The sequence below is a fragment of the Pituophis catenifer genome, unplaced genomic scaffold, assembly GCF_029215685.1.
Source record: "Pituophis catenifer annectens isolate HBS135680 unplaced genomic scaffold, rPitCat1.0.hap2 SCAF_5, whole genome shotgun sequence".
NCBI lineage: Eukaryota > Metazoa > Chordata > Lepidosauria > Squamata > Colubridae > Pituophis > Pituophis catenifer.
The window spans coordinates 76,823,356-76,844,370 of record NW_027256885.1 but is presented as its reverse complement, the minus strand read 5'-3'; the positions used below and the strand labels follow the sequence as shown (position 1 = coordinate 76,844,370).

Sequence of the window (21,015 nt, the reverse complement as noted above, 5' to 3'; positions counted from 1 at the left end):
TGAGGGGATTTTGTCTGGAGGATCCATTCTCCCCACACCCAGCGACCACTTAGCTCTGGCTGACTTTTCTTCAAGCTGTAATTCTGACATCCAGTCCAAAACCTCCCCACCTTGCCTGGATAAGGGAGGGGTGGACCCAGCGGCTCACATGTATGAACTGAATGCAGTGAAAGAAAAGCAAAGTGTGAGGCAATAGGCGCGAAAATTACATATTGAAAGCATCCTCCAAATCCCTCCCCCCACAGTCCCAGGTGGAATGTCCAATCCACATCTCCCCAAGGTGTCATGTGGGGTACTTCTTTAAGTGGCCCCATCTATCTGGTATGCTGGGATGGTTGACCTTGACAGTTATCAGCTCTCTCTGCAGCTGCTAAAAAGACAGTGAGAATTTTCCTCCCTTTTCCGAGACATCTCCACCAGCTCACTTCCCCCCCTCCCAAATACCTACAATACCTCCCCCCTCCCGTTACAATGGCAGCCGAAAGCAAGCAAGCATCATGAGGCTGACAGAAAGATTCTGATTGTGGAAATAATATTAGAGCGAAAACGGGTATTATTAGTAGAAATTTATGCTCCAAATGGGGGACAAGTACAATTTTATAAAAAAATCACATAATGACTTCCGGTTTGCGAGCCTCGGCGACGGCGGTGTTTCTTTAAAGACCGCCAGCCCCGCCGCCTGTAGAGCCGCCCCGCGATCGAGGAGCGGCTCGAAAACTCCAAAATCTTGAAGATTGAAGGAGAAGAGATAGCAGGGTACAGGTTGAGCCCCTGTAACCCCCCAGGGAACTGTTTCTGGGGAGGAAACAGGCGTGGCTCCCTTCCAACCTGCTGAAACTCCGGGCGGCGTGGGACGTTTCTGCTAATTAGCAGAACAAGCCGGCAGCAGCAAACTCTTAAAGCGAAAGGAACTAATTTTAACAAACAACGGAAATATCAACTTGAATCCAGAAACTTGAAAACTGCAAGTATCAGTGCTTTGTTGACTTTCTAATTTAAAAGAGAAAGTGAGTGAGTGAAAGTGATTTGAAAAAAAAATGGCGCCCAGCATTTGAGTTAACGAGCTAATGAAAGTGGATTTGTGAAGCCTTCCTGCTTTGTTACAAAGTTATAAAGCTGCTACAAAGTTGCTCTATCTAAAGAAAAAATTTCTTTTTCTAAAATTTGACTTTGTTTTACTTCAGTTTCACTTGATTAAATCTGGGGGACTTTTTTAGAAGTTTCTGTGGAAGAGGGAAAGGAAAAGGAATTTCCCTCTTCAGAAAAACTAGCTTACGTGGCACGATGGCTTCAAAGAAGCAGGAAGGGAAGGCAACAGGGGGGGGATCCCCCACACACAAATATGAAACGCAGCTTCCCCCTGCTCAACAGTTACAGACTCAAAAAAGAGAATTTGATGTAGGAGATTTAAAAGAATTTATTTCTAAAACTCTGGATGATAAATTTCAAAAATCTCAACAGGAGATAGATGACAAACTTCAAAAATCACATCAGGGGATAGATGATAAACTTCAAAAATCACACCAGGAATTTATGCAGGAAATTAATGAAGTTAAAGATATGGTGAAACAGAATCAAAACAAGGTGACCAAAAAAATATCAGAAGTGGCATCTGGCCTGGCAGAATTTATTGGGAAAGTTGATTTTAAAGTTGAAGAACTTAAATCAGAAGTTAATGTAAAGATGAAAGACAATGATTATAAAATTGCTGATGTTGACAATAAAATGCAGAGAGTTGAAGACAAGATTGTTATGATACAATTCAGGGCAATGGAGTTTGCTATACGGCTTCGGGGAATTCGAGAGGAGGAAAGACAGGATTTGAGACAAGTCTGTTCTGAGGCCTTGGCTAAGATTCTACAAGTTAATCCTGATGTGGTTTTTCATAAAATAGACAAAATTTACAGAGTGAACTCTTGGGTGGCCAGACAAAGACAATTACCTAGAGATGTGGTCATATATTTTACAGAAAGAGAAATAAGAAATGATATCCTGCAAAAATCCTTTTACACTTCTGTACAAGTTGGGGGCTCACGAATTGGAATTTATAAAGAATTGCCTCCTAAAATGTTGAAAGCTAGAAAAGAATTTGGCTTTCTTGTTAAGGAATTGCAAAATTTACAGATACCCTTCCGGTGGGACGCACCAGCTGGGATAATTTTCAGATGCAAAGGAGAAAGATGCCGTTTGAATACCGTGGAGAAGGCACAACACTTTTATACTACTATTCTTAAGGAAAGAACACCATCTCCACGTACATCTACAGTTTTGGAGATTAAAGAGAGTGAAGAGAAGCAACCTCAACGAGAATTGCAAGAACAGTCCAAGCAGGAATTAGAAGGAGTGCAAGGTGCAGAAGGAGGTTTTTTGGATGAGCCCTTGCTGGAATCTTCTCCAATTTTGGACTCGGTTCGGATGATTGAATCTAAGGATCAACGTATAACTAGAGCTCAATCTAAGTTACTTAAACAAAAGCAACAACAACAACAGGAAAGACAAGACAAGGAGGCAGTTAAGAGTGCTGCACAAGAGATTGGAGCTATGGGAGGAGCGAAATCGAAGCTTTCGGATGATCTTCAAGTATTTTGCTCTGTGCTCCGAAAAGAGGCTCATGACCTTTAAGTGTTTATCTTGGAATGTTAATGGGTTGAATTCAGCACAGAAAAGGAAGAAATTATTTACATATTTGAAACAATTTAATAATGATATAATTTGTTTACAAGAAACGCATATTACAACTCAAGATCAAAAATATCTGATAAACTCCAAACTAGGAACACATTTTATATCTTCAACTTCGCAAAAAAAGAATGGTGTGGTTATCTATGTAAATAAAAAATTAACAGCTAAAGTTATAGAAACAGATGAAGATGGTAGGTTTGTAGCAATTGAATTGCTTACGGCAAAGGGCCAAATTCTTTTGATTGGAATTTATGCTCCCAATCAACAACAGGACTATTTCTACAAGATGCTACATACCAAAATACTGCAATGGGATTACAGATCTATTTTAATTATGGGAGATTGGAATGGAGTAATTGATTCTAAATTAGATAAAAAGAGTTTGGCAAAGTCTAGAATCAGACTACCACAGACTTTTTTTGACATGAAAGAAGATATGGAACTAAAAGATGTTTGGAGAATACATAATCCAAAAGAACTGGACTACACTTTCTTTTCTGATAGACACAGATCCTTCTCTAGGATTGACTTTATCTTGTTGTCAGATGATTTACTTGTCAAGACAAAAAGAACAAAGATTTTTCCAAGAACTTTGACTGACCACAGCCCAGTATGGATAGAAATTGAGATGGATAAGGTTGAGAGACGTTCCTGGAGATTAAATGAGAACTTGTTTAGATATGAAAAAAATACAACAGAACTTAAAAAGCATCTGAAAGAATTTTTTGAAATAAATCTGAATAAAGGTACCCCAATTGAAATTGTCTGGGATGCAAGTAAAGCTTATATGAGAGGGGTACTTATCTACATGAACTCTAAACATAGACTGTTTCGACAAAAGAAAAGATCTGAATTGGAAATAGAAATAAAGAATAAAGAACAGTTACTTATTAAAAATCCAACAGATGAAAGAATAAGCAGTGCTATAAAACTTTTGAGAGACCAATTTCAAATGCTTATGGCGGAACAAGTTGCAACAAACTTACAATATGCGAAGCATAATACATTTTGCAACGCTAATAAACCGGGCAGATGGTTGGCTTACACATTGAGGAAAAAACAAAGTATACGGACTATAGATAGTATTGATATTGGAGGGAAAGAAATTTTTCAACAAAAATTAATTAAAGAAGCTTTTGTGGACTATTATACCAAATTATATGCCAAGGAGGAGGTGCAGAATGGATTTATAGAAAAATACTTAAACGATAAAAGAGTTACAAAAATTACTGATCAACAAAAGGAAAGAATGAATTATCCTATAACAGAGGAGGAGATAATAGTAGCAATTAAACAGTTAAAAACAGCCAAAGCTCCTGGTACGGATGGTTTGACTGCAGTGTATTACAAAACCTTGCAAGCTGAAATGGTGGAACAACTTAGAGATTTATTTTGCAATATTCAACAAGGGGGTAAAATACCCCCATCATGGACAACAGCTTACATATCTTTGATACCAAAAGAACAAGTCGGTCCTAAAAAACCAGAGAATTATAGACCAATATCTCTTTTGAATACAGATTATAAAATCTATGCGAAAGTATTAGCCAACAGGTTGATGCCAGTAATCCAAAAGGTGATTCATGAGGACCAAGCGGGATTTATCGAGGGCAGACACATGAAGGACAATGTAAGGCAAGTAATAGATTTATTGGAATATCTTGAGAAGAATAAACAGATTCCTGCAGTGCTGGTCTTTTTGGACGCAGAGAAGGCCTTTGATAGAGTTGATTGGAATTTTCTACTAAAGACTTTAAAAAAGATGGATTTTGGGGATCAATTTATACAGGCGATTTCAGCAATTTATCAAGAGCAAAAGGCACAGATCATCATTAATGGAAGTTTGACAACAGAGTTTAAAATTGAAAAAGGAACAAGACAGGGATGTCCGTTGTCCCCACTTTTATTTATTCTAACACTAGAAGTCTTGTTAAATATAATACGGGACTCTAATACCTTGAAAGGAATAAGGATTAGGCAAGAGGATTACAGAATAAAGGCATTTGCAGATGATCTGGTTGTTACCCTATCACAACCAATGGAATCAATAATCCTGATGAAGGACATTATACAAGACTATGGTAAAGTCTCAGGTTTTAGACTGAATCCAAAAAAGACTAAAATGATAGTTAAAAACATGACACAAGATCGTAAACATGAACTTGAAAGGAGGGCAGGTTTTGAGACTGTACCTAAGGTAAAATATCTAGGAGTTCAGGTTGCAGAATCAAACATGAAATTGTTTCAAAATAACTATGAGGTGTTGTGGCGAGAGGTGCAGAAAGACATGGAGACTTGGAAAAAACTGCAGCTGTCTTTACTTGGAAGAATAGCAGCAGTTAAGATGAACATTTTGCCAAGATTTCTTTTTTTGTTTCAAATGATTCCGGTGCTTAAAAGTGATAAACAATTGAAAGTTTGGCAATCTGGAGTGAATAAGTTTGTCTGGAACGAGAAGAAGCCGAGAGTGAAATTGAAAATTATGCAAGATGTTCCAGAAAGAGGAGGTCTTAAACTTCCAAACCTACAGCTATATTATGATGCGGCAGCTTTAACTTTAACAAGTGATTGGTTTGGAAGGAAAAAGACTGGAATATTGAATGCAGAAAGTTTTGATCTTGAATTTGGATGGCATGCTTACTTATTTTACGACGACAAAGTAGATAAAGTATTTAAAAGTCATATACTTAGAGATTCTTTGATGAGAGTTTGGAAGAAGCACCGACTCAAATGGGATTATAAAATACCGCTATGGCTGGATCTTGGTCATACTTTGTGGAATACAAATATAATGTCACTCGGGGGGTTTTTATATAAAGAGGTTCTTTTTACAGATGCGGGCAGATGGCAGCTGAAGACATTGCAGACACTGTTGGATGAAGGGATTAATTTAACTTGGTTACAATATAATCAATTACAACTGAGATGGAAAGAGGACCAAAAAACTGGTATTATGTTGCATGAGGAAGAATTGGTTAGACATATAAGAGAGAAAGGTCCAATGCATATCAAAAGGCTTTATAATGTTTTGCTAGAAAGAGATTCAGAAACTGAACTAGTTAAAGACTGTATGATTAAGTGGGCACAGAATTTTGAAGAACCAGTGATGCTGGAAACATGGGAAAAAATTTGGGTTCAGAATGTTAAATTTACACAGTCGCAGAGCCTGAGGGAAAATTTCTACAAAATGTTTTATAGATGGCATTTAGATCCCAAAAAGTTGTCATGTATGTACCCTAATGTTCAGCCAAAATGTTGGAGATGTGAATGTTTGGATGCTACGTATTATCATGTTTGGTGGACCTGTAGGAAAGTTAAGGCTTTTTGGATAAAAATTTGGTGGGTCATGCAGAATGTTTTGAAGAAAAAAATTCAATTTTCTCCACAATTGTTTTTACTGGGTATAGTTAGGGGTTTTACATTGGGTGAAACAAAATTGATATTGTATATGATAACAGCAGCAAGATTGTTGATAGGTAAATACTGGAAGAATGAAGCTTTGCCCACTATTGAGGAATGGACTTTGAAGATGGCCAGTTTTGCAGAGATGGCGAAGATTTCAGCATATTTAAAAGATTGTTCACAAGAGACTTATGAGTGGGAATGGAAAAGGTGGATAGAATATGTTCAGAACAAATATCAAACTAGAAAGTATCAAATAGCTTTTACTTGAAAATAATGTACTAGAAGTTTTTTAAAGTAATGAGATAAAGAGAAAAACTATACAGGGGAGGGAGGGGCTCAAGTTTATATATAAGTGTTATATTATATTATGTTATTATATTAGGGTTCTTCATGATTATGAGTATATTATAGGGAAGTCAGGGGGGAGGGGAGGGTTAGGGAGGGTTAGGGAGGTTGGGAAGTTTGGGGGGGAGGGGAGGGTTAGGGAGGGTTAGGGAGGTTGGGAAGATTGGGGGGGGAGGTGGGGGGGGAAAGGGGTGAAAATGTAATTGTAAAACTTTTGCAATAAAAAAAAAAAAATCACATAATATTATCCGTGGCATAGAGTGTGAAAACCTCTGTATTTTAGGACATTTCGACGCAATAATAGATAAAAAATTAGACTACAAAAGCAACAAAGTAAAAAGGGGAATTAGAAGAATTTTACCTAGAACCTTTTTTAAAATGGTAGATGAGCTAAGGATATTTGGAGAGAGAGAAATCAGGGGGGGAAATCAATACACATACTACTCCAATAGACACCAATCCTGGTCCAGAATTGACATGGTATGGATGTCGATGGAATTAAACTCTGAAGTGAAGGAAGTAGAAATAGATACAAGTATCTGGGCAGATCAGAATCCAGTGAGTGTTAGTTGGAAAGGACAAAAGAAAACTGTAAGATGGACTCTAAATAGATTGATTCTAAAGGAGGAAGAATTCAGACTTATGATGGAAAAACAAATGGGTTTCTTTTTCAAAGAAAACAAGAAAGAAGATACATCCCTACAAAACCTATGGGATACTGAGAAAGCATATATAAGGGGAGTTGCTATATCATACACGGCAAACAAAAACAAAAGGAAGAAGCAACAACAGAAATACTTAGAAGAAGAATATAGAAGACTTGAGGTAGAGTTACAAAAGGAACCTCAAAAAAGAAACCTAAAACAGCAAATGGACCTAACTAAACATAAACTGAACATCCTTGAAAAGGAGGATTTGGCACAACACATAAAGAGAACTAACCAAAACTTCTTTGAGAATGCAAATAAACCAGGGAGGTGGTTAGCCTATAAATTGAAGAAGCAGAAAGAGAAAAGGTGGATTAGTAAATTGCAAAACGAAGATGGAAGTATATGTCATCAAAGTGAGGGGAAAAAGAACATAATCCAGGAGTTTGATAAGAAATTGTACAATGATAATGATAGTTACATAGAAGAAAAAGCACTACAATGTTTAGAGAAAGCCATTCTGCCCAAAGTGCCAGAAGAAATTAAAAGTATGTTAAATGAAGAAATAAAGATGCCAGAACTAATAGAGGCAATAAAAAACCAAAAGAATAATAAAACACCAGGCCCCGACGGATTACCAACAGAAATATACAAAGAATTACAAGACACTCTAGGGCAAATATTACTTGAGGTATACAATGCAGTTCTAAGAGAAGCAAAGATACCACCATCATGGGTGGAAACTAATATCACGTTGATTCCGAAAGAAGATGCTGACTTAACGTTAATTAAAAACTATAGACCGATCTCTCTGTTGAATACGGACTATAAAATATTTACATCAATAGTAGCTGAACGATTGAAAAGTTTCCTGAACGAGTTTATACATGTTGATCAAAATGGTTTTCTGCCCAAAAGACAAATAAGGAATAACATGAGAACAATATTAGATATACTAGAATACTATGAAAAACACAGTGAGAAGCAAGTGGTATTGTTATTCCTAGATACTCAAAAGGCGTTTGATGTCAAATAGAAATTCATGTTACAACAATTAAGATACCGTATTTTTCGGAGTATAAGATGCACCTTTTTACCCCCCAAAAGGGGGTGAAAATTTAGGTGTGTCTTATACACCGAATGTAGCCCTGCCCACCCACTGGCCCCCACCTTTTGGCCTCTGCCTCCCAGCAGTTACCTCCTTGCAAGCAAACAGCAAGAAAAAACAGCCCCATTCTGCTTCAGCATAGGCTAATCAGCACAAGTTTATTTATTTATTTGTTTTAATTTGTATACCGCCCTTCTCCAGCAGGACTCAGGCCGGTGAACAGCCAGAATAAAACAGAACATACAAAATTTAAAAACAGTTTAAAAATAATTAAATATTTTTGGCCGCAATTTAAAACAAACCCAATTAAAATCAATTAAATTTAACCAAAACTGTGGGATCAAGCCAGCCCGGCTAGGTGAAATAAATAAGTTTTCAGGGCCTGACAAAAAGTCCGGAGGTCTGGTATTGTACGTATCTCTGGGGGGAGGTTGTTCCAGAGGGCGGGCGCCGCCACAGAGAAGGCTCTCCCCCTGGGGGTCGCCAGCTGACACTGTCTGGCGGACGGCACCCTGAGGAGGCCCTCTCTGTGCGAGCGTACTGGCCGGTGGGAGGCTATTGGTGGCAGAAGGAGGTCTCGTAAATACCCTGGCCCTAAGCCATGGAGCGCTTTAAAGGTGGTCACCAACACCTTGAAGCGCACCCAGAAGACCACCGGGAGCCAGTGCAGCTCGCGCAGGAGAGGTGTCACATGGGAGTGCCCCGTCGCTCCCATAATCCCCTGCGCGGCCGCATTCTGGACCAGCTGGAGCCTCCAGGTGCACCCCAGGGGGAGCCCCATTTAGAGAGCATTGCAGTAGTCCAGGCGGGAGGTGATGAGTGCCTGAGTGACCGTGCATAGGGAGTCCCAATCTAGAAAGGGACGCAACTGGCGTATCAGGCGAACCTGATAGAAAGCCACCCTGGCCACGGCCGTCATATGCTCTTCTAAAGACAGCCGTGCATCCAGGAGGACGCCCAAGTTGCGAGCCCTCTCCATGGGGGCCAGTGATTCACCCCCAATAGCCAGAGATGGCACCAGCTGGCTATATCGGGACGCCGGAAGCCACAGCCACTCGGTCTTGGAAGGGTTGAGTCGGAGCCTGTTTCTCCCCATCCAGGCCCGCACGGCCTCCAGGCACTGGGACATCACTTCAAGGGCATCGATGGGGTGGCCTGGGGTTGAGATGTACAGCTGGTTGATTAGATCGGCCTCCCGACTCTCAGCTGATTTGCTCTCAGCTGTTTTGCGCAGACTCTTTTGCAAGCTTTTGTTTTGCAAGCTCTTCGCTTGCTGCAAAGAGTGCTGGAGCAGATTTTTTTTCCCCTAGCTAAAACGAAACTGAAAGTAAAGCAGGCTCTGCTGCAACATGACAAAATGAGGCAGGGAGAGAGATTTCTTTTTCTTTTTGCTCACCAAAAAAGGTAGGTAAAAACAATGGGAAATTTAGGGCAAAAGAGGAGAGTTCAAGATTTTAAAACACAAAAGAAAAAAAGGTCTATTTAACTAGGGAATTGTAACAATTGAGATGCTATTAATTGTATATTGTGTTGAAAGCAGAAATGGTTAAGTTATGGTTTGGAGGAATATATGGGGAAAATTATTTGGTTTATTATTATTGGTAAATATAATTAATTGATTTGTAAGAAATTGGATTGCATGGAAATAATTGGAATATTCATGTTCATATTGATTAATATACAAAAAAGATAGTTATAACTAATTGATTTATATAAAAATGTTGAATTTGTATTAAACATTGTAATATTAAATAATTAACCAATGTGAGGATGGATATAAAAATAGATGACAATGGGAAGGGGTATAATATAGAATAGAAGGGAAAAATTGAATTTGATTAAGATTAGAGATGAGAATGAAGGGTAATATTGGTTTTTTTTTTAAAAAAAATAGATGAGGAATAAATATGGCAAAAAGGAAATATAGAAATTGTAAATTTAATTGAAATGACTAAACACTGTTTAAATTTGTGAACCAGCCAAATACTCTGTTCAAAGAAAATACATTGTATGTTTGTATGTGTGCTTGTCTAAAAAATTAAAAAAAACTTAAAAAAACAACAACAAAAAAAGGTAGGCGCGTCTTATACTCCGAAAAATACGGTACATAGATTTTGGCAAGAATGGTTTATGGCAATATATTCTAAGCAGGAGGCTAAAGTAATAGTGAATGGCGAGGTGACACAAAATATTAAAATTCAGAAAGGTACAAGACAAGGGTGTCCGTTATCGCCGTTATTGTTTATACTAACATTGGAAGTATTAACGAGGGTTATTCGGAAGGATACGCAAATTAAAGGATTGGAAATTAAAAGAGAAGTTTACAAACTGCAAGCCTTCGCAGATGACTTAGTTTTCATTCTAGAGGAACCATTGCAATTGGGCCTGAGGCTTATGGAGGTATTGGAGGAATATGGAGAAGTAGCCGGACTAAAAGTAAATAAGGAAAAAACTAAAATGATAGCCAAGAATATGACAAATAAACAGAAAGATGACTTGACTAAGGGAATAAGCATTCAGTTAGTGAAGAAAGTGAAGTATCTAGGAATTTACTTAACTGTAAGGTGTATAACGATCAAGGAGGATAACTATACTAAACTAACAAACCAAATAAAGGTAGACTTGGAGAGATGGAAAAATTTGCAACTCTCCTTTATGGGCAGAATAGCGGCAATAAAAATGAATATTCTGCCAAAGATACTCTTCTTATTTCAAAACATACCTATAAAATTAGAGAAAAAATATTTTGGAAAACTGAATAAAACAATGTTGAAATTTATATGGCAAGGAAAGAAACCAAGGATCAAATTGAAATTATTGCAAGAATCAAAAGAAAGAGGAGGGTTTGGTTTGCCCAATTGGGAATTGTACTATCAAGCTGCAACAATTACTTGGGTTGAAGAGTGGATAACTTTAAGGAATAAGAAATTATTAACACTAGAGGGCCATGATATACAACTGGGGTGGCATGCATTTCTCTGGTATGGAAGACACTCGGCACATCAATACTTTCAAAGGCATTATATACAACATGCTCTACTGGTGGTATGGAACAAAATTAAACAACAGAATTACATAAAAATACCAGTCTGGCTTTCCACCCTAGAAGCGCTGGTACACCCAAATCTCATCAATTTGGGAAAAATTGTCTCATATAAGGATATACTAAACGAAAAAGGGGAATTAAAAACTAGGCTAGAACTAAAAGAACAAGGGGTAGAATTGGAGTGGTGGTCATACCTACAAATTCAATCATGTTATGCGAAGGATGTGAAAATGTGGGGTATTAACAGAGAATTAATGACACTAGATAAATTTTTATTGGGGACGGATGAGAAATTGATAAAGGTAATCTATAAATATCTATTAGATTATAAAATGGAGGAAGAACAAGTTAAAGAGACAATGGTGGTATGGGCCAAAAATTTTGGGTATAACATTGAATTGGAACAGTGGCAAAAACTGTGGGAAAGAAATAGGAAACTAACGCTGGCCACATCATACAAGGAGAATTTATATAAAATGTTTTATAGATGGCACCTTCCTCCGGCAAGATTGGCTAAAATGTTTAGTAGTATATCACTGAAATGCTGGAAATGCAATCAAGTACCAGGCACGTATTACCACACGTGTTGAACATGCAAAAAAGGAAAGGAATTTTGGTGACGGATTCAGATGTGGTTAGAAAAAATGGTTGGACAAAGATTAGAATTTAAACCAGAACTATTTTTATTAGGAATCATAACAGAGGGCTTTAGTAAAGGATCAACATATTTAATACTACACATTATAACAGCAGCGAGAATGGTATACGCCCAACAGTGGAAAAGTGAAAATATACCTTTAGAAAGGAAGATAATGAAGAAAATGTTGGTATGCGCAGAATTGGATAGATTGACGTTAGAATTAAAAAATAAAGGAGAGACAGAATATCATGATATATGGAATACATTTTACCAATGATTGGAACTGAGAGGTGGGAGTTGGAACAGGAAATAATCAGGATTTGTAGACACGAAATGTTATTTAATATATGTAAATATAAATGAGTATATTGGGCAGAATAATTGTATATTATCAGTAATGTATGATTAGTATATATGATATTTGCTTTATATTTTAGTGTGTATGGCGGAGATAACGGCACTGTGTCCAATATTTTAATATGAATTAAAAAAAAAATAGTTCATTGGAAGGGGTACCCTTTGTCCGAAGCTACTTGGGTTGAAAGCTGGGGTGTAAAAGCAGACAGGTGTGATGACCCGGGGTGTGACACAAAGGCAACACAGCCAGAGAACCTATATGAGTCCCTTTATTATCACCAACTGTGCCCCCAATGTCTCTTTCAACTCTCTGGCCTGGAGAGAGCTCTTCCACCAACCTGTAATAGTCTTTGGCTGACAATATTTCAGTCCCAAATGTTGTAAACAGAAAACTTTCAACTAAAAATCCAACAAGGCAAGACAAGGTAATTAATCCGACAGGGCAAGCAAAATAGGGAATTCCAGAAGTGAAGTAGCATGGCAGTAAATCAAACCAGTTGGGAGGATGCCAGGAACTCAGATAAGCACCAGATGAACTCAGCGTTTGTTCCCGACAACCGGCCCTCCCATTTGCCTCTACTTTTAAACTCCATCAGCAGCTGTGCCTTGTAAAGAGGATCGGGTCCCTTTCCTCCCTTGTAAGCCACGCAACCCACATTGCTCTCTTGTCCATTCCTCCCTGCGCTGCCTAGGATGAGGAGGGGGTGGGTCTTCATCTGAACCCCCTCTCCCTTGTTTTACCCCTCCCCTGCTCTGCCCAGCCTGACTTTGCACTTCCCCAGTTTCTTCCACAGCCAATGGATCCCTTCTCTCAGTCTCTGTCAGCTGTTCCTCTTCCCCTTTGGATTCAGACTCTGAGAGGGGCATGACAACAGGCTAGTAAAACAATTCCATGATAAATACCCTGATAAGCCAAAGGGTCCCCCAGGAGCGGGGGAGAAGAGGTGGTTAGTCCTATTGAATTAACCCTGTGTTGCTTTCGTTACAGGACACGATCTTCTGATGGGGGGGGGGGCGGCCTGTCAGGCCTTCAGGCCTGCCACATTTAGTACTGTGGGAAACTGGGAGGGGGGATTGTATGGAGCAGGGAAGATATATAGTCATAATAATAACATTCCTTTCTCAGAGAGTCAAGGACATCTTGCCCTGCACCTGGAGGGGTATAACTGGGAGGCATCTCCAGATGGGACGGTGCTTTGATTGGACCATGTGATGGACATGTAGGTGCTGGGCAGGGACCTGGACTTTCCTTTGGGTGGTGAAAACATGGAAGCTTTCAGATTCGGCTTTTCCCAGATGTGCCAATATGACATCTCTAATAAAATGGAACTTTGAGGAAATTCAAGCCTCAGAGTCTTATTTTGTTAGGGGTGTTACTTGGAACCCTGACATTACCTTCGCTAAGCAATGTGGTCACCTGATGTCACACTTTATGACTGAATTGCTTAGTGACAGCACTCCTGGCCCTCCCATTGCTGCTGTTAACTGAAGTCCACTAGTTGTTAACTAAGAGCCCACCCCATTCCAAGCCATTCTAGGATCGGTCTCTCCCAGCCCTGAGCCTCGGTAAGGTAACAGACTGCCTTCAACTCCCCCCCAACTTACCTCTCCCCCATCTTTGCTCTTTTGGTCTCCCTGCACCCTGCCCTGTGGGATGGTAAGCAGCCCCATAATCACACAACTCTGGGGCTGCTTGCCACGCTTCAGCTCAAGGGCTTTTTGGTGTGCTGCACCTCTGGGGCTGTCGGAAGCTCCTGAGCTGCAGTCTGAGTCCGCAGCCACCCCTACAAGCCTCAGCCTAGCCCAGCCCAGCCCAGTAGCATGCCACAAAATGGCTTCTTGGCGTGCTGTGGGTCTAGGGATACAAGAAGCCAAGAAGCCATAGCACAGTGCAAAGCCCAGCCCCAGCATGGCCCAGCAGTGCAGCACAAAGCTGCAGCCACCCCAGGAAGCCACAGCTGCTCCAAGCCAGTTCCAGTTGCAGTCAGGCTCACTGCCCTGCACTCAACCACCCCAGCTGACCTTTGCTGTCTTCTTGTTCCTGTTACAGATGGGGTGTGCCTGGCCTAACCCTTCCCAAGGCCACGTGATGCAATCTTCTCCAGAAAATTGCTGTACACAACCTTGGGAAGAAAGCCTTGTGTGGCCATTAGGTGCCTCGCAAAGACTGGGCATGCTTAGTGAGTAGTTGGAGCAAGAAGATTGTGAAGGTCAGCTAGGGCAGCAGGGAACATGGAGTGCTGGGTGCCAAGTGCCCTGAAAGGGCATATATGGCGTGTGTGTGTGTGTGTGTGTGTGTGTGTGTGTGTGTGATAGGTGGGGGGGAGGTAGGGGACCTGAAGTTCCCCTGTGGTTGTAAGTGCAAGTGGGCTGCCAAATGCCCAAATGTTGATCATGTGACTGCAGGGGTGCTGCAATGACCGTAACAGTGGGGACTGGTCACTGTAATTTCAAATGGTTGCTTAACAAATGGACGTAAGTCAAGGAATACCTGTATGAGTAAATATCAGGAGGATGGCTGAAACAGTCACAATGAGACATGAACCACAGCACTATGTCATGGTTGGTAAATAAACCCCAACTGTTTTAATTCAAACAACAGACTGAATCATAATCCAAGGCTTTCAAATTAAAATGGCTGGATTTGAATAACAAACAATGGCATAACCAAACAATGGTCATTATGGTTTAGTTCTTGATTCTCAGCATGTAATAGCTTTGGAAGATATATATTAACATACCTGTTTTTGACACAGTGAATTCACTGCCAAAATGCCATTCTGACTATTTTGCTGCTGGTGTTTAATTGTAACTTTTCGATTCAACATGTCATAATTTCAAGGCTTATATACCTGCCCTCTATAAAACAACTGGAATTCAGAGGTTAGAGAGTTCTTTGAAAACTATGGTGGCTTCTTTGAAACTATCACAACAGCTGGATTTGCATAATACACTAAGTCAAAACAAAACATCACATGATGGCTTAGTGTGTGTTTTTGTGGTAATAAATATCTCCTCTAAAATAACTAAAAATGAAAATGAAAAGCTAAAAACTTGGTCCTCATCAACTTCTTATAAAAATCAAAATGCACTTACTGCTACAAAAGCCTCATTGACTTGTACTGATTTACAAGCAGTAGAAAGAACTGAAGAAAGTCTTCCAATATTTTGAGTTTCTCTCTGCTGTTTGTCCATAATTTTGGGATCACTGTAATAGAAAGGAAGATGTGATTATAATGAAAATACCTCAATTCTACCTTCTGCACAGTGACATCCATATGCAAAAGGCAGATCACCACTATGGGAACAAAATATTTATCTTTATTGTAAGAAACTATCTTGGAGACAGACGGATACTTCTCACAACATTGACAATCAAGCTGTAAGTCAGTATTTGCTTTTGCACAATTCAGACAAAAATTATAGCTAGCTGGTATTACATAAGCAGTGTTATTTATGAAAAGTTCAAGAGCTATTGGCATAATGATGTCTAGCCTTCTGATGATGAAAAATGTAAAACGTTCATTCAAAACATTGTTTTGAAAGCTTTGTATTATGAGGTCCTTACTAGGGAGACTGAGATGAGAAAGGAGATTGTTCAAATGTGTCTGGTAGAGTAGAAGAAACTGGCAAAGAAGCCTCACAAGGAATTCCAGATGGTACAGTGTTTGTACTCACACCCACACTATGATCTTTTGTGTTCTGAGGAAAACAAAATTCAAGTCATTTAAACTACATTTCAATTCAACAACACATTATGTTTATAACTGAACATAATACCATTAGAGGCTGAGTTGAAAGAAATATAGTGTATTCAGAAAGTATTCAGACACCCTTCACTTTTGTCAATTTTGTTATGCTGCAGCCTGATTTTACAGTTGTTGAAATTCATTTTTTTCTCATTAATCTACACTTAGTACCCCAAAAGTGAAAACAGAATTTTAGAAATGCTTGTAAATTTATTAAAAAGAAAAAACTGAAATATCACATTGGCCTAAGTATTCAGATCCTTCACTCAGTACTTTGTTGGAAGCACCTTTGGCAGCAATTATAGCCTTACTGAAGTTTTTTGGGGTATGACGCGACAAGCTTTGCACACCTGGATTGGGGGATTTTCTGCCATTCTTCCTTGCAAATCCTCGCAAGCTCAGTCAGGTTGGATGGCGACTGTCGGTGGACAGCCATTTTCAGGTCCCTCCAGAGATGTTCAATAGGTTTTAAGTCAGGGCTCTGGTTGGGCCGCTCTAGGACATTCACAGAGTCCCTAAGCCACTCCTGGTGTTGTCTTGGCTGTGTGCTTAGAATTGTTGTCATGTTGGAAAGTGAATTTTCGGCCCAGTCTGAGGTCCTGAGTGCTGAGTATATTTATTTATTTATTTATTTATTGGTTCAATTTATATGCCACCCTTTTCCGGAGACTCAGGGCAGCTTACAATGCGTTAAGCAATAGCCTTCATACTTTTGTATATACCTGCTTAGTAGGGCTTTGCCCCCCCCCCCCCCCCAGCGGTGTTCTTTTTTATACAAAGTCAGCTTATTGCCCCCACAAACCGGGTCCTCATTTTACCTACCTCGAAAGGATGGAAGGCTGAGTCAACCGTGAGCCTGGTGAGATTTGAACTTGCAGTAATTGCAGGCAGCTGGTGTTACTTAACAGTGCTTTAGTCTGCTGTGCCACCAAGGCTCTATCCCTGTACTTTGCTCCATTCAGCTTTCCCTCAACCCTGACCAGTCTCCCAGTCCCTGCTGCTGAAAAACACCCCCACAGCATGATGCTGACACCACCATGCTTCACTGTTGGGATGATATTGGGCAGGTGATGAGCAGTGCCTGGTTTCCTCCAGACATAATGTTTAGAATTGAGCCCAAACAGTTCAATCTTGGTTTCATCAGACCATAGAATCTTGTTCCTCACAGTCTGAGAGTCCTTCGGGTGCTTTTTTGCAAACTCCAAGCGGGCTTTCATGTGTTTTGCACTGAGGAGAGGCTTCTTGGTCACCTTACTAAGGCCCTTCTCCCCTGATTGCTGAGTTTGACCGCGCGACCAGCTCTTGGAAGAGTCCTGGTTGTGCCAAACGTCTTCCATTTGAGAATTATGGAGTCCACTGTGCTCTTAGGAACCTTCGGTGCAGCAAAAAAAATTATTGTAGCCTTCCCCAGATCTGTGCCTTGCAATAATTCTGTCTCTGAGCTCTGCAGGCAGTTCCTTTGACCTCATGGCTTTTGCTCTGCTCCTGTATGCATTGTCAGCTGTGAGGCCTTCTATAGAGAGGTGTGTGCCTTTCCAAATCATGTGCAAACAATTTAATTTACCACAGGTTGACTCCAATCAAGGTGTAGAAACATGTCAGCAACAATCAAGAGAAATGGGAGGCACATGAGCTAAATTTCACATGTTGCAAAGTGTCTGAATACTTATGCCAATGTGATAGTTCAGTTTTTTCTTTTTTAACAAATTTACAGACATTTCTAAACTTCTGTTTTCAATTTGTCATTATGGGGTATTGAGTATAGATTAATGAGAAAAAAAATGAATTTCAACAACTGTAGAATCAGGCTGCAGCATAACAAAAGTGACAAAAGTGAAGGGGGTCTGAACACTTTCAGAATGCACTGTATGTATGTATTGGCAAGTCCACTACCAAGTACAACAGCGCTATAGCTAGTCCTTGACTTACAAGTTGCTTAGCAAACGAAAAAACTACTTATGACCTGGATTAAAGGTTCTGCACCCCACCTCTGGTAACATTACCACATTTTGGTCATTCAACAACCAACCATTTGCAGTGCCCCACAGTCATGTGTTTACTTCCTGTTTCCAGCAAAAAAAAAAAAAAAAAGGCCCATAGCAAACAATGGATTTGCTTTACAACTGCCTTGTTCAGATAACAACCACCACAAAAAATGTCGTAAAATTGTATTTGGTCATGTGGTGACCTGCTTTATGACCATCATGATTTACTGCCGAAATTATGGGCTCAATTATGGTGGTAAACTGAGGACTACCTTATACAAAATTGACTATTAGCCTGCTGGAGAAAGTACTTTATACGGTATTCTGGAGCCTCTTTTCTCAGAGCAATCACAAGTACCATTAAGAAGTTAAGGCATTATGATTCTCAGAGTGAACAAGTATGTGTCCCCAAATTCACCCTTGCCCGACACCTGTGGATTTTTACTTTTTCTTTTGATGTTGCAACAATCACATTTGACAACTGGTTTTCAAACAAGTCTTCAGTCTTTAGATTCCCAGCAGCTCCAGGCAAGGGAGGAAAACTGGACAACCCCAGCTCAAAACTTGGAGATGGTGGCTTTGGAGGTGGTGGTGATTGCGTTTGTCCTCTCTGAAAGAGAAGCATAGGGTACAAAAGCGAGGCAACATCAATCCTCAAGGAAAAGGGCGCAAACTGTTAGAAAACAGCCAAAATCTAAAGAAACACACCTGTATACCTCATGCTCAAGCAGTCATGAAAGAGGTACATCATCCAACTTTCTATTTATTAAAAACATTTCTTTCCTGCTAACAGGCTATGCCTCTGTAGATGGTATAAATTTAAATATATCATTTACAATTTAGAATGCAATACAATTATAAACATTGGTCATGCATAGTAGACTAATAACTCCATCCACCCACCCACCCACCCATCTATTAATCCTCCAATTTCTAGGCTGCCCAACTCAAAAAAAGACTGGGAGGGGAGCTTATCTCCTGGGGATGCTGTCCCAGAGGGCAGATAATGCAACAAAGAAAGCTCTTTACCATCATCTCATTTGAAGAAGCCTAGGTGATTAGAATTTTTTTCAGTTCCTACTTTAAGGAGTAAGGAGTTAGTGCAGATTTTCTGGGCACAACTTGAGAGTTTTATGCATGAAAAGCAACCACCCAGAGAGATGGAAAGATTCAATACTATCCACAAAGGAGAAATGGTTGGTGAAACTGACAGCACTTGCTGAGATGGGTAAATTAACTTCCTTGTTTAGAGAAACTACACCATCTATATTTATTGGTGACTGGAAATATCTTACGGACTTTTTGTGTAAAACTGAAACAAATGAACTTGTAATTTATGGCTTTGGTGATTAGACAGGGCAGATTATAGAAAGAAGAGTGTTATGATGTAACTTTAGAGAGAGAGGTTAAAATATAATTGTATTTATAACTGCTGTGAACAATATCAGGAGCCACTTCTTTGTATGTATTTTCTTTCTTTTCTATTTTTCTTCAACGCTCTTTTCTTTTCTTGCACTTTTTGCTTTCTCTTCACTTTTTTTCTTCTTTACTTTATATTAGCTTGGTATTAGTTTTTATCTTCTTTTTTAAAATTAGAATTTCCAAGCATTAAGTGCCATTAAAATGTTTCTTCTCCTTACCAAATGACCAAAATATGAAACAAATTTATTTATTTATTTATTTATTTATTTATTTATTTATTTATTTATTTATTTATTTATTTATTGCGATTTATATGCCACCTTTCTCCCTAGGGACTCAAGGCGGCTTACAAAATGACAACTTCAATACAAATCACAATACAATACCAAATTAAAATCAGCAACCCAATTAAAAAACGATTTAAAATTATACCAGTGTACCCCCAAACAGATCAGTTTAATTGGCGGAAGAGCCACGTCTTCAGCTCACGATGGAAGGAAAGAAGGTCGGGGGCTGTCCTGAGCTCAGTGGGCAATCCATTCCAGAGGGTCGGGGCTCCCACAGAGAATGCCCTCCCCCTGGGGGTCGTCAGCCGACATTGTTTGGCCGACGGCACCCTGAGGAGGCCGACTCTGTGAGAGCGCACAGGATGATGGGAGAACGGCTGGAGATGGTCCTGCAAGTACCCCGGGCCTAAGCCATGAAGGGCTTTATAGGTGAGCACCAGCACCTTGAAACGTATCCGGAGTGCCACCGGTAGCCAGTGCAGCTCACGCAGGAGAGGTGTTACACGGGAGTATCTAGACGCCCCCTGTTGTGGCCCCGCCCTCTGAGCCTGTCCCATCGGAGGAAGAAAGCTCCGAGCATGAGGAAGAGGAGTCAGCCAGGCCTCCCTCTCCAGGCCCCTCCCCTCTGGCATTGTCTCAAGTGCCGGCCGAGGGAGAGGAGACAGCTGATTCGAGTCAAAGTGATAATGACACATCATTCCTGGACGCACGCCTCCGAAGGCGTGATAAACGTTTGCAGCAGCTTGGGAGGCGTGCTAGGGATTAGAACTGAGTCACTGGACCACACCCCAGAGACCACACCCCAGAGACTATATAATAGAGAGTGGTGGTCAAGGATCTTTTGTGACGAACAAAGCAAAACCTTGGACAGTCACTAAAGCCTCGTCCGGAACTGCTGGGAGGAATATTATTTCTGTTTGGACTTTCTTGAACGTTCGTATCTTATCTGTCTGTTTGTGAAAATAAAGTAACTTGGCAGACGGTGTGTCTATCGCTGCCAAGTCGGAGATAAGAACTGGGTGCGTTCCAAAGTGTTTCCTTAACCCTCGACTGGCTGTGTGTGTGTGTGTGGGGACGGGGACAGATCACCCCCGTAACTACCCGCGCGGCTGCATTTTGGACTAGCTGAAGCCTCCGGACACATCCCAAGGGCAGCCCCATGTAGAGGGTGTTACAGTAGTCCAACCTAGAGGTAACAAGGGCGTGAGTGACCGTGGCGAGGGCATCCCGGTCTAGAAACGGGTGCAACTGGCGCACAAGACGGACCTGTGCGAAGGCCCCCCTGGTTATGGCCATCAGATGGTCATCTAAAGACAGCCGAGAATCCAGGAGGACACCCAAG

General features: G+C 40.3%; 1 protein-coding gene across 1 annotated transcript in view; it reads right to left on the bottom strand.

The window, feature by feature from the left end:
* LOC139317511 (la-related protein 4B-like) overlaps window positions 1–21,015 on the bottom strand; it is a 72,965-nt gene that overhangs the window by 24,541 nt on the left and 27,409 nt on the right. Inside the window, exons 3-5 of the mRNA XM_070944579.1 lie at window positions 18,410–18,574; window positions 15,799–15,932; window positions 15,330–15,438 (exon numbers count right to left, since the gene is read on the bottom strand). Coding sequence (XP_070800680.1) covers window positions 15,330–15,438; window positions 15,799–15,932; window positions 18,410–18,574 — 408 coding nt within the window. The remainder of the gene's footprint in view (window positions 1–15,329; window positions 15,439–15,798; window positions 15,933–18,409; window positions 18,575–21,015) is intronic.